Source organism: Rhyacophila brunnea, unplaced genomic scaffold, assembly GCF_057557595.1.
Source record: "Rhyacophila brunnea isolate RB1 unplaced genomic scaffold, BYU_Rbru_1.0 scaffold_5, whole genome shotgun sequence".
NCBI lineage: Eukaryota > Metazoa > Arthropoda > Insecta > Trichoptera > Rhyacophilidae > Rhyacophila > Rhyacophila brunnea.
In genome coordinates, this window is record NW_028233170.1 from 40,054,639 (window position 1) to 40,069,807 (window position 15,169).

General features: G+C 32.0%; 1 protein-coding gene across 1 annotated transcript; it reads left to right on the forward strand.

The window, feature by feature from the left end:
• Nucleotides 1-2,950: 2,950 nt before the first annotated feature.
• Nucleotides 2,951-13,723, forward strand: Arr1 (arrestin 1). The gene is made up of 8 exons (XM_085955297.1): nt 2,951-3,059; nt 4,897-5,087; nt 5,444-5,622; nt 6,050-6,185; nt 9,416-9,573; nt 11,066-11,209; nt 12,096-12,225; nt 13,316-13,723. The coding sequence occupies exons 1-8, from the start codon at nt 2,951-2,953 to the stop codon at nt 13,412-13,414; spliced, it is 1,146 nt and encodes a 381-aa protein (XP_085811423.1). The 3' UTR covers nt 13,415-13,723.
• The last annotated feature ends 1,446 nt before the right edge of the window (nt 13,724-15,169 follow it).

The window sequence follows — 15,169 nt, forward strand, 5'->3', positions numbered from 1 at the left end:
GAATCTTTTATTACCATGTGGCTGAAGAATAAATTGAAGAATGCGCCTCTTGCAGTTGGCTGAGAGTCGTTCTTTGATCCCAAGCTCATCCAGTATAGAAACATTTGTTCACCTGGCATAACTTACCTAGTAAGTATACCTAATATTCCTATCCCTACCTAATATACCCAGTTATCTGTAAATTATTGGATTAAGTATATTGTGGGTGGCGTGAATATACATATTTATTATTTGAGTTAATATATTTTAAAAAAATATTTCAAGTTTTGTATGCTCTTATGACTTATACATAGACAGAACATAATATGTATTATGACGTATATCATACGCTTACTGCATAAGACGTGTATTTTCATTTCGTCATAATACCTTCTCGTAAGTAGGTAATACTGGGAGTCTAGAATTTTCAAGCAAAATCGATAAGAGTGGGTGAGCAATGAGAATCGATGATGAAAATATAGTTAGGGACATCAAACATTCAACTGGTTTACAATTTAAATTGAAACTCGGAGGTCGATATTATTATAATTATTTATATTATTATTATAATATCGACCGTGGAAAGGAAAAAGGGATTAATCCACACAAATAAAATTTTACAGGAGGCACAACAACGTTTTTGTTATGGTTTTCGGTCAAAGTTTAAATACAAAATTGGGTGCTGTTCGCCGATAAACTGGATTATTTGTTAGTTTGGGTTAGTTTAGGTTAGGTTAGGTTGGGTTAGGTTAGGTTAGGTTAGGTTAGGTTAGGTTAGGTTAGGTTAGGTTAGGTTTGGTTAGGTTAACCTAACAAATAGTCCAGTTTATCGGCTATTTTCAAAATGCGTTTTCCGCTGTATCCGCTTTAACCGAATAGTACCCAAAATTGTCATAATCTTGGAGTGCATGATAATTAATAATTTGGTTTTTATATCGCTTATCTGATTAATTATTGAGTTAATTAAAAAAAAAACAACCAAAATGATGGTTAAGTCATTTTTCCACGTCACTTATTTTTTTAATTGTTAGGTAAATTTAAATAATACATTGGCATTTGCAGCTTACATCATTTAGACACAACACGTATTTAGTCGTGTGCAACATTATTATGCAATAAAAGCTATTTTGAAAAAACTGAGGGTTACGCCCTTTTTACTTTCTACAGTCGATAATATAATCATTTTAAACATGTTTTGATGATTGATTTATATCTGAGGAGAAAAACTAGAAGATAATATATATTGATAAGATCAACTTACAGAAGTAAAACAGAATATACGCAGCAAATAAGTCGTACTTTTCGCTTATGCCATCCAAAACTATAGAAGTGTCCATAGAAAATAAAAATTCGTCTTGTTGAAATTATTGTCATAGTTGTAGCATAAATGGAAGCGAATCGTGGATATGAAATGCGAAAGCAGCTGGACTAGTCTACACATATGACAGGAAGATATAGGAACTTGCGAGTGATCGTCGGGTGTGGATAGCCAGAAATAATGTTGAGTTGTAACTGCAGCTACTGGAATCCGAAAATCTTCCAGCGTATGCCAGAGGCACGGGTATTAACTATGGTCGTCGTTAGAAACCTACAAAGAAAGAAGTCTGTCAAATGGCTATGCATCCGTCGGGGGACGGCGTGAAAAGATTAACAATAAGACTGGTGAGAGACCACAGATGATCGCGTAAGAAGGTTACGCAGTAGGCCAAAGCTTGAATTGAGTTCTAGCGCTATCGAAAGACGAAGAAGAAAGAAATGGTATTAATGACAGCTAAGTGATAGTCTTCTCTCTCGGATGCCGAGAAACTGTATCTTAGGAAGCGAGCCTTTCATATTATAGCAGTGGATGTAGCGATAAAAAACTGGCAGACCAGCAGACAACTGTGGCAAATACAGTTAATAATCATAATGAACCATAACTAGTCAAACCCACAAGGATCACACAAACAATAATTATTATTAACACGTTTTTTTCACAACATTTTGCTCAGATAAAGAAGAATATAAATAAAATTCTGCAATGGACACATGGAAAGGATAGCCGAAATTAGGATCCGTTATATCTAGGGATTGAAATACCGGTATTTAAAAACTGGTATTCAATAAGAAATACCAAAATGCCGGTATTGATATATTCATTCGGTATTGCAATCACTACTTATATCATAATAAATGAAAATATAAATAATATTAAATTCTACAGGTTTAAATTATTTATATACAATATTATTTATATTTTCTTTTCTTGTAAAATGGAATTCTACCAAGTAAATGCTAACTCAATTAATACTTATATCATGTTACACGGAAGGCCTGCTCGCTGTTGTCATTCCAGGAGATCTCCCAAAAGATGGAAAGATACATGAAACTCCATAATATATAAGAATCTGCTATTAGACATAAGTTATTATATTTAATATTCAATAATGAAGTACACTACATAGGTACAGATTTACTTGAATAATTATTAAATACTTTCTATACCTAATAATATATTATTATATAAAAAGTCATGAAAACAGAAATAGAATGAAAGCATTTATAGTTACAGGTACAGTAAGATACGTATGATTAATTATATTGAGTTTAAATTTGAAATCAGATGGATAAGACTTGTAAAATATCATTTTTAAATGTATTATTCCGGCGCATATTTTGTGAACCTGACTCATTGTTGTGGATAATACACGTCACGTAGATGTGAAAAGTCGCGTAAATGTCAGAGAAAAATAATTTAACAAGATTAAGCATACGGCGGTAATAAGGAAGCCTCATAAAATTAAAACCTTTATATAAAGGAAAGCATACTACCGACTTCCGTTCAGTAGAAAAAAGAAACTCAAATCAAATTACGCTGCAATATTAAACAGGAAAAGTGAGAATACATACAAAGTAGCTGAGGGAATATAAAAGAATATTCGCCGATTTATTTAGAAAATTTCATTAAAAACAGAATCAACAGTGTATCAAAATGGTGTTCAACTTTAAAGTGTTTAAAAAATGTGCCCCCAATGGAAAGTTAACATTGTATTTAGGAAAAAGGGATTTCGTTGATTATATTTCTGCTGTCGAACCCATAGGTGAGATGTTCACATTATTTTTATTGATCTATCGTAAAAGTGGTTGATATATGTGTAATAAATAAAAGAAAACGATTATTAAAACTGAATACTAACGACTATCGTAGACAATATCCTATAAAATATATTAATGCACATTATGTGAACAAGTTTTTAACTATGTGATATTAAAGGAATTGAACTTATTTGATTAGTGGTCGAATTTGTGTACATATCATCCAAGCGTAAATTTAATGAATTTATACCTTATAAAATTAATACATGCGGGTTATTCTATACACAAGCCTGCTTTCGGTCCGCTACGGCAGCTAAATAGGGTAGGAAAGTATCGAATTATTAACACTTATTGTAACAATTACGATAAGTTAACCGTCTGAACTGTCAAAACTGTCTATCTCGGTCTAAAATTTACTACAGCCAAGAGAGGTGTTAAAACATAGTACTTATTCTAACAATTATAACTAAATTATTGTAATTGTTACAATAAGTGTTAATAATTCGATAATTTCCTACCCTATTTAGCTGCCGTAGCTGACCGAAGGCAGCCTTGTATAGAATTGAATAGACCCGATGGTCCTATTTTACGGTTATTTCTACTATTTCAACTATAATTATGTATAGTTCAAATAACTTTTAGAAATAGGAAATACAAGAGCAATCCCTTTTCTATGTTTTATTTCAACGTATAATTATCTGTAGCTTGTAATTTTTGGTACACTGGTCCAGTGACCGTATTCTAACACTTGCATTTACTGGTGAATGGGCTTACAATTCACCAATGCGGACGCAGGTGCTAAACTCAACTTCAACATTTTGTGTTATGTTTTTTTAAAGCGTGAACGAGAGATAATATACAAATAAATGTAAATGAAAATGTTCATCCATCAGTAGGTAATTGAAAATGATTAAAACATACTGATATACTAGATGAAATCCAAAGCTGGATGAAGAGAATTCGGAACCTTATTTTTTTGTTTCCGGTAAAAAAAAAAAAATTTTTTTTTCTTGAAATCTTCTTTTAAATATTCAGAGCACCCAAAATTTTCCTTGGGAGTAAGATCGAGTTTTTTTAGCTTCTCTGAACGGTCAATTGGAAATTTTCCTTCACTGTTCAATGCGAGAGAATTGTGCAAATCGTCATCTTTCCTACCAAAGAGTTATTTCGTATTTTTTTCATATTACCTCTCCGATAGTCAAAATAATCATACTTCCGTCAAAAATATTGTAATAAATTCACGGTAGGAGCTAGGTATACTTTGTTTTCGAAATTTAAAAATCATCAACTTTATCATTTTTTTTATTACGTTTTGCTCAGGCCCTTAAAATACTTAAATATTTGCCCAGTTTCCATTAAACTATTAATTGACTAAATTTCATCAATGTTATTGCAGTAAATGTAAATTAAGTATTTGAGCTATCAGTTTCACTGCTGAGCGGAACATGATATAAGCTTCCAGTTGTTTTACGAGAAATAGTTGCTAGGTATTCAATCGACAGACTAGGTTGTTGATCAGGATAGAATACACATTGAAAAAATAACATCCAATTTTCGACACACGTGAGATGCAAACCTGCACTCATAGTTATAGAGTCTGACGCTTTATCTGTTTATCTGTTGTTGTAGACAGGCAATAATACATTGTTCTTATTTTATTTATTTATTTATATGAAGTATTTAGTATCAGGTTGGGGATATAAACAGCGGTGCCATGGTAAAATTTTAAGACCATTCAATATCAGTTCGATAGTCAATAATATTTATTAAGGTAGGTAGTAGAAACCACGTATGAACTAGATCTGTCAATAAATCGATTGTAATAATACCTGTAATTGTCAGATGGTGTTATTTTGCTGGATGAGGAGTACACGAAAGGGCGCAAGGTGTTCGGTCAAGTGATCTGCACCTTCCGTTATGGTCGCGAAGAAGATGAAGTCATGGGTCTGAACTTCCATAAAGAACTGTTCCTTGCTTCTGAACAAATCTATCCTCCACCAGAGAAGCGGGCGTCTAATTTGACCAAACTCCAGGTAAGATGATCATACATTATTCTAATAAAATCAATGAATAATTATATTCCAATTTGATAAAACATTCATTTTTGAATAGTTGTCGATGCAAATTAGCGGAATACAGATATTTCATTAAATATCTTTTAGTCTATTTTCAATCACAGTAAAGGCTTGTTTACACGGGCTTAGTAGGTAGGTACTTACGATAGCTACATACGTAAACCTTAAGTAATTATATTAAAATTTAATAATAATATTTTGATCACTACATATTATAAGATTAGTAATCAACGATACTGTATTCCCTGTTAGGCACATATGTCGGAGAATAACTACCAATTAATTTTATTATAATATGTAAATCATTATTACAGGAGCGCTTATTGAAGAAATTGGGACCAAATGCTTTTCCATTCACTTTCCAACTCCCTGCTGGAGCACCAGGATCTGTAACTCTTCAGCCAGGACTTGAGGACGAAGGAGAGCCATGTGGAGTTCAGTACTACGTTAAGATGTTTGTGGGAGAGAGCGAAATTGATCGTACTCACAGAAGGTAGTGAATTTTCATCTCAGGTTTTAATGTAGATAGGTATATTATATAATTTGGCTAAAGAAGCACAGTTACGAAGGTCGCATTTGGCAGTGATGAATACATTTATTTTGCTTTGTTTTTAATGTAGTATTTTGGTTTTCACTCAGTATTTTTTTTTAAATTTAATTCGTTTTTATAGATCATAATATATTAGTTTCATATCTAGTACTTCTAAAATTTCTAAATTTTTTGTCTCAAAATATTGAAATAATACAAATTGATAAATATTTTTACACTTGGCGTTTACTGTTGCAGTATTGTACCATAGATTTTATAGGTGCAAAAATGATAATACCGACATTGTACATAGACGCGACACAGGCGGGTTTGTGATGTTCGCAATTTATTTACTGCACTGTAAGATTGAAGAATGCGCTGAATTTTGCAGGAGCACCGTCGCCCTGGGCATCCGCAAGATACAATACGCGCCCAACAAGCAGGGCAGCCAACCGTGCACCGTGGTCCGGAAGGACTTTTTGCTCAGCCCTGGAGAGCTCGAGTTGGAAATGACGTTGGACAAACAAGTAAGAAAAGCAACAAACATAATATCTTATGTGATTGTGGCACGCGACTGATGGATAGTGAGCTATGAAAAGATTATTTCTGAAAATTAGTTTAATGCAACAAATTTATTGTGCGTAACGGAGAACTAGTAGAATCGATTTGAATGAAAAAATTAATACAAATGTTGACAAACTTCAATCTCTTTTTGTCTCTCCAGAATTTTAAACATAACATCTCTCTATTCCTTTAGCACAAGGATTTTTTCGCATTATTTTATAGACACAGATTACCTACATATTATAGCATTACAGGGCGGTTAAACTATCGATTGAGAATTAATTTTTAATCGTATAGCGTATCGGGGGATGAACGTCGTGCTGTTCTTAACCTCGATGTTATGTTTAATCGACGAAGGTTGCTTGATGTGTGTGACATGGTGTGATCGGGCAGTGATGAATAATACACGGAGTTGGTATTTTCTTGGTTTTCATATTAATTGTAGTAAAAAAGGTTGGATAAAAACGGCACAAAGAAATGACTATCACATTGATTTTAGTTGAGTTGAAAGGTTTACATTAATTTGGAATTTAGATACGGTGCGAGACACAGAACAGTAGGGGCGTGTCGACTACATTGTAGGAAGGCCGAAAGACAAATGTCCCATATCCGTTTGCGTTATTGTCTATGGTCTATAAATTTATACTATAACATATAAATATCTACAGAAATAAAATCACAGTCACTAACAGCAAATCACATTGAGATATAATCAAGTTTCAATTCATGATATTCATGACGAATATCTTAAAAATATCCTCAGTAGATTCGATTTATCCGCGCATATTAAGAATTGGTTTCATATTCACTGCCAAGCGAAACAGTCTAAGTACATAATACGATACACACAAACGTAAATTGTTCTATGTATAATATAACGGTGCTTCGAAAAGATTCGACGAGCGGCTTCAAAATCATAGTCATGCAGTGATACTCAAATAATGGTATCAAAGATGGGACTGACGACAGTTAAATCTCCCGATTTCAGTAGAATTAATACAAAGTGCACATATTAACAATAATAGTAAATTAATATTGATTTAACTAATATTTCTTATTACCGCGTCTTGACGTTGGAAACATGTTCTCTGGACCCTATTGTTTCGTTATTTATCAAGCAAAATATGTACATTATAAAAAAATGTCAGTTTATTTATATACATACATTTAAATATAATCAAACTTGAAGTAATATTTTGTTGAATATCGTTTTAATACATCAAATCGTTGTTAGAGCATGCATACCTTTGGTTATCACCGTGTTTATTATTGAAATTTAAAAACAATCGATTTCATATAATACTTATTGAAATAACATTTTTCATTCACTTGAGTGATGTGAAAGATGTAGATCGAGAATAACAACTTGTTTTTCAATTAACTATTTCTTTTATTCAACGAATAATTCACAAGTTTTAAGAATTCACCATTCTAATTATTGAACACATATAAATTTGAAAAACACTTCGGATATTATATCCAATAGAAAAAATCTTTTTGAAAAAAATAAGACACCCGGCAGGATCGAACCTGCATCTACTGGGCTTACGCCCCAATCCGGGCATTATCCACTATGCTACGTGGTGACATACTAATGACGACAAGCTTAAACTAATCTTTCATTTATGCAAAAAAAAAAAAATGAATATTCATACAGCACGAACGAATGACCGATACATTTTTATTCGTCATACAACTTTTGTTGTATATTAATTTCATGACTTGAGTACCTATGAATATTTTCTAAATACAGTTATGGTATTCCGTTGTCGAACAAAATAACAATTAATATTGATGTACGGTTGGGCTTCATACCCTTTTAAAGGTAAGTATTTTTATACTACTGGTGTGACAGGAAATGGTTTAAACGTCAAAAAATTAGATATCAGGTATATTTTAAAATCATATTTATGATGACTCACCTTGAGCGTATCAGCGATCACCTTCTTTGAATATCTTGAAGTAGAGTTCTTGTGTTTATTTCATTTTGATTTCTGAAGAAACTCTATTGTTTTTATTTGAAGTAACATTTCACATTTATTCACGTTAATATTAAAAAATCGTCCTCTTATATATCTATTGATAGTTTATAATACTTATTGTTTAAGATACTATAATTTAATTTAAATAAAATATATTTTATTAACATTAAAAAGTAAAAGTTTAAGATCTTCACAATATGAAAATAAGTAATAGAATAGAATAAAATTCATATCAACATAAAAAAATGATACAATATTATAATATAGAGCAGATAGAAAGATAGTTAAATCAGGTTCTATTTTACGAATTTATAAAATAACTGTCATTCAAACTCATCCTTATCTGTGTTTAATGATTACTCTGAGGTTTAATGCAATTTGTTGTTAAAATACACCATATTATCATAAAACATCTTAAATCGATTACTGTTCTAAATATTTACAAAATTCGAATGGAAATATCACAAAAGAGGAAGAGAATTAGGGGAAGATGGGAAGAGTTTTTACTTCTTCCATAAAATTTATTTTTACGAAGTTAGAAGGTATTGACAGTTCACAGTCGATGCAATAATTGATTATTAACCAGTAAAGTCATTATCAATATTGCTATTTTATTTTTTGAAATTGTCAACATTCAATAGTAAAATTAATGTTTTTTGAACATACATAATTTTGAAAACACTTCTGAGAAAATAAATTATAACCAATAGAAAAAAATCTTTTTGAAAAAAGTAAGGAAAAAAATCTGCAATGGAATCAAACCTGCATCTCTCGGGTTTCGCGCCCACGCACATAGAGCACTATGCTAAAGGTACCATACTTAATTACGACAAATTTTAACTAATGGCTTTTAATACCCACAAAAGCGCTTGTGAATTATTCGTTGAATAATATAAAAAGTTAATTAAAAATTGAATGTTAATAAAAACAGGTTCGATTCCTGTGTCTTCCTTTTTTCAAAAAGATTTTTTCTCTTGTTTCAAAAGTGTTTTCAAAATTATGTACTTATGCATAATAAAAATATTGCTATTTTATTTTTTGAAATTGTCAACATTCAATAGTAAAATTAATGTTTTTTGTTTTTGGAACATATTTTGTTAACAAAATTAATTGTATGCATAGTTATTTTACTAGTTATCTAACAGTTCATAGATCATTTCGATAACACTTGTGTTTTCGGTGAACAAAATAAAATATTATTTTTCCTACAGTTGTACATGCACGAAGAGCAGATTGCCGTGAACATATGCGTGCGCAATCACAGCAACAAACCGGTCAAGAAAATAAAGGCCTCGATTCACCAAGGGGTCGACGTGGTGCTTTTCCAGAATGGGCAATACCGGAACGCCGTCGCCAGCGTCGAGACGCAGTAAGTGCCGGGTCCCGGGGTCATTATTTTAATGGCTTCGCTGAATATTTCCCTGAAAGCTTTTGACCGGAAAAAATATGACCGTGCATTGCGGACGTATTCGGAATATGATAAGTATTATATACCACTTTTTTTTGAAATCGTTGGTATAGCAGAAAATATCTATGTATTAACTCTATTAACATTCTACATCAGATCGAATACTATATGAATGTATATAATAATAATATGTATTATGCATTTTCATTGTGATTAGTATATCTCGAGTACTCGCTTTAGTAAGCATATTGAATTATTTCCTATAAACTAATGTTTCATTGTTTGACAATAATTGTTATTTAATGCAATTTGTCAAATAATTAAAATTAAAATTTTAAAATCATTAAGTTGAATAATAACATATCATGGAATAAAAAGCTGACAATTTTTGCGATCATGGGTGGTTAAAATGTGGTAGATTATTAAATCCGTATACGTTAGATATTTATATATATGTGGACAATTTATACAAACTTAACAATAGAAAAACACAAAGCATTCAATCTTGTTGATTTTACATTAAAAATAAACGATACCAAACATTAACTTATGACTTTTGCCTTTTATTAACGATAGTAACGTTTAATTAACTATTTTTTATTCAACGAATATTCACAAGATTGAAGAATGTAACATTCTAATTTTATTATTGAACATACATAATTTTGAAAACGCTTCTGAAAAAATATATTATAACAAATAGAAAGAATCGAACCTGCATCTCTCAGTAAGTTCCTGCTTTTTAGATTTTTTCTATTGGTTATAATATATTTTCTGAGAAGTGTTTTCAAAATTGTGAATGTTCAATAGTAACGTTGTTTTTAGTAGGTAATTAATACAATAGATTTAAATTATAATTAAATCTAAGTTTTGATGTTGGTTGTCTTTATAATTTGATAAATTAAAAGTGTATGTAATTTATTGTTTATGGATTACATTTATTTAATAATCATATAATATTATAAAAGAGATAATACAGACAATTATTAATGAATATACATATTGTAAGATTGCAATTAGGTAGATATCAATCGTTGTGAGATTATTTTGTAGGAAAAGTAATGTGTGTAGACTTTTTAACATAGTGCTACATCTTACAATTTCCTTTCAAAGAGTTTTAAAATAATTCAATAATCAAATAATTAATTAGATATGTTTTTTTTTTTAAATATATATCATTAAACAATCCGATAGGAAGAATTCTGAAGAATTTAATAAAACAAGTCACAATTATAAACATATATATTTTGGGATATCACCCAAAAAACTTCCCCAACTCCCGGGCTAAACATGTCGTGTGAAAGGATAATCGCTGGACAAAATATGTAGGTATTTGTATAGTAGTACCCAAGAGGTAAACGACCGCGTAAATAGTCGCTGAATAAACGATGTAATTAATTTATTTATTTGTAAGGTATTATAATACGTATACTGATATATTGATATTTTACAGAGATGGCTGCCCAATACAGCCTGGATCCAGTCTCCAGAAAGTACTCTTCCTCAAGCCGTGTCTTGGCAGCAACCGCGATAGGCGAGGAATCGCGCTGGATGGCCAGATCAAGAGAGAAGACACCAGCTTAGCCTCAACTACCCTGTGAGTATTTTGATATAACCTAAAAATACGTACATAAATAGTATTAATTTAAGATACAATTTTATAATAAACCAAAAATATAAAAATTCGGAAAAACTAAAATAGAAAAATCTTACCACTGAGTGGGTTTCGAACACACATCTCTCGCTTTCCTAGCGAGTACTCTAATCATTGTGCTACCGATAGAGATACACTCTTGTGGGGGTTTCCTTATACCCGCGTTATGAGGATATTTTTTTAATTTTTCCAAATGGCTACCGTCGTTATATTGAAGAAAGTTAGTAAAATTTCTTTGACAGAAAACGTAAAAGTTTTAGTATGATGTTCTTCTATCGCCGACACTTTTCAGTTATTTCGACCAAGCATCCTTAACTCTCTCGTGGTGCTGTTCTTCCATTTTAGTTTCGGCCATCCAGGTCTTCTCTTGCCCCATAAGATGTGTACATAGTTAGACTTGCTGGTAATTTCCATTGCATTTAATTCACTTTGCCGATTCAGTGCAGTTTTTGCATTTTTATATACAACGTGGTATTATCGCCTTCATCGCGAACTCCAAATAAGTAAAATATTTTCAAAAATATATACAAACTTCCAATTAGCAAATGGTGTCCACATTTTGTGCCATTAACCAAAAATGTGTAGTGTACGTAATTAATAAAAACTACATTAATCACTTAATACATAAAAAGAATCCCTAATGAATGTAATGGGATTGCAATGTGAGCTTTATAATCAAAAAAGTAATATATCGTAGTTGGAAAAACAGTGCTGGTTAGTATTCATTAACAAATTGAAACACAGGTAATTAAAGTTTATAACGATAGTAAAAAGCTTTATGTATGTATATGTAAATTGGCTTTTAAAGTTTAATATGTTTATTTCACAGTTTAATGGATCCAGAGCAAAGAGACGCTTTTGGAATAATCGTTAGTTATACCGTAAAGGTGAAGCTCTACCTTGGTGCTCTCAATGGAGAGTTGGCTGCTGAACTTCCTTTCATCTTGATGCATCCTAAGGTGAAGATATTATTTTGCTATTTTATATTTAACATTTTCTATAAAATATTGTGTTGAATATAATATAACAAATGTAAAAATTTTACTTCAAAATGATATATTTAAACTGTAAAAAACACCTGTTCAAGCTAATATAAATTAAAATAAACTTCAGGCTAAATAGCATATACGTAGTACATGGCCCCCATATCCTGAAGCGGGCCCCCAAGCCAGGATCATTGGCGGGCCCCTCTACCTATCGCTAAGGTTAAAGGCAGTCTGATGCTCTACAGTGGCGTTTTCCAAATGGTTTTCGAGGTCAAATAAAATTCAGTGCAGATTTTTTAACACACAACCTCCAGTTCCAGTCCAATCAAAACGATTTCTTTTTTTCAATAACAAATCATTTACAGCACTAAAGCGCCGCATTCAACTAAATATTGCGGTGGGAATGGAATTTTCTCGGAAAGTCAATGTTGCAATATAATTCTTTTTTCTTTCAAAAATACGTTTTTCAAGAAAAAAAATGTACCAAATATTAATGATTTGCAAACAATGACAATAATTAACGTACATAGACAAAAATACAATGACAGTTACTAAACTTTCCCGTTCTGTCACCATTTTGACTTTTTTTAAATTATAATTCCCCGGGATTCATTAAAATATTTTCAAATTGACAAGAATGGTAAAAGTATTGAAAAATTAATTGTAAATAATATGTTAATTTAAATATTAAAATTTCTATGGTTATTTTATCACCTTCCCGATAAATATGTATTTATTATTCAAATAGCAACACAGTTCATACTTGTCTTCATTGATCGTCACTATATAGAAAATAAAAATATATACATCAGGTTGCCCGTAAATAGACCGGGTATGATTGCTTATTATTTGTGTAATAATATTCCAATTGCGTATTATTATAATATGGCACTTTTGAATAAATGATTTCGTAAATTGACAGAGATGAGACAGAAAGAAACCACTTTCATCTGGTTAGGAAATACTCGTTCGCGGAATGTCTGTTCATAAAAACCTGACAAAAACACTTTCGTCGATAAATATTATAATACTTGCAGCGCTTGATATTTTGTTTTGTTGACAGCCGGAAAAGGGAAAAATGATCCACGCCGACAGCCAGGCGGAAGTGGAGATGTTCAGGCAGGATACGATCTGCCACCAGGAGAGCGTCGACGTCTACTGAATCACATCACCGCGAGCAAATTTCAGTCTAACAACCACCATATATGATAGGTTCTATTTGAGATTGCATTGAGAAGGGGAAAGCAAACATGAAACACGCGAGAAAAATCGACCTAATAAAAATTGCATTACGCATGTTTAAAGTTATTCACGGTTGTTGGTGCTTTTCTTTCTTGATGTGGAATAAATAACCTAAAAGAATTATACCTTTTATTTTTAACTTTTATAAACATTATTTCACGTATTTTTTGTTTTACTATACACCCACTTAATACCGTACTATTATCTATTTTTATTATTTTATATAAGTATCCAATAATAATCATTTTGTAATTTAAAAATTGTATTTGAAAACATAAAATTAGTTTTAACAATTGTTTGTATTTTACATTATAACTATATTCACCATTATAATGCAATTCAACCATGCGTTGATAAAAAATATATTTAATGAAAAAACTTGTAATAAAAGCGTATTAAATATTTTAAGAAATTTCACATATATTATGGTTTTCATGTCTGTGTATAAATTAATTTGATATTCTATGTGAATTTGATAGAAATAAATATAGGTGCAGCATACCAAGTGTTGTTTTTCATTTATAATTTTAATAAAATTATTTACTTACCTAATTGCTAGTGATACTCGTATATCTCTATATATATAAAAATCTCGTGTCACGATGTTTGTGGTCGAACTCCTCCGAAATGGCTGGACCGATTTTTATGAACTTTTTTACGTATATTTGTTAGGTATGAGAATAGGTCAACAAGTATATTTCATACCGCTAGGTGATCAACAACGACAATTGGAACGGATCCAAGCGCGCCGATTCGTAGTTAACACACGCTGAGCAAATGACCGACAACGCCAACAAGTACATCGAACATTTACATCCGCTTCGTTCCTTCGTCTCGCATTCGAGTACGAGCCAGATATTGAATATTCCGCTCATCCGAAAGTGCTGATTGGTGCTATGGACAAAGAATGTCCCCATTGTCATGCGCTCAAATTCAAACATGAGTCAGCCGGGATGTGTTGCGCATCAGGAAAAGTGCAACTACCAGAAATTGAGATACCACCAGAACCATTGAACGGCTTGCTCATCGGCACGGTTCTAGATTCAAACCTGTTCCTGAAGTCCATTCGCACATTCAATTCATGCTTCCAAATGACTTCGTCCGGAGCAACAGAAATAGTTCACAATACTGCGGCAAATGGTCAACAATTCCATTCTACGTTCAATATCAAAGGCCAAGTATACCACAAAGTAGGCAATTGCTGCCAATGCCAAACGAACTACATACATTTTTACAAATCTACTTCATGGGCGTGGCGGTGAGGACATCAATCATGTGGATGCACGTTGCGGCTCTACAATAGCCTCAATTCGCCTAATGCCAGGCGCATCATCGACAAACTGGACGCCCTGTTGAATGAGCACAATGAATTATTGATAATCTTCAAAGCACACATGTACGAATTGCAAAGTGACAATCACGCTATTGTCATCAATCCTGATAAAACACCAGCTGGAGAGCACGTGCGTCGATTCAATGCGACTGTTATTGACGACATTGCTGGAATCATGGCTGGCGACCGCACATCGACGCGAGAAATCGTGATTCGAACAAGAAACAATAATCTGGATTTAATCGCTGACACACACCGTTCATAGGACGCTCTCCAATATCCGCTAATTTTCTGGAAGGGACAAGACGGTTATTGCATAAACATTAAACAACGAGATCCTGT

Bases quoted from the DNA above. Each gene is read 5' to 3' on its own strand.
- Arr1 (XM_085955297.1), top strand. From the start codon at position 2,951: ATGGTGTTCAACTTTAAAGTGTTTAAAAAATGTGCCCCCAATGGAAAG. The intron at 9,574-11,065 runs GTAAGTGCCGGG...GATATTTTACAG, and splicing joins GTCGCCAGCGTCGAGACGCA to AGATGGCTGCCCAATACAGC. The intron at 11,210-12,095 runs GTGAGTATTTTG...TTTATTTCACAG, and splicing joins AGCTTAGCCTCAACTACCCT to TTTAATGGATCCAGAGCAAA.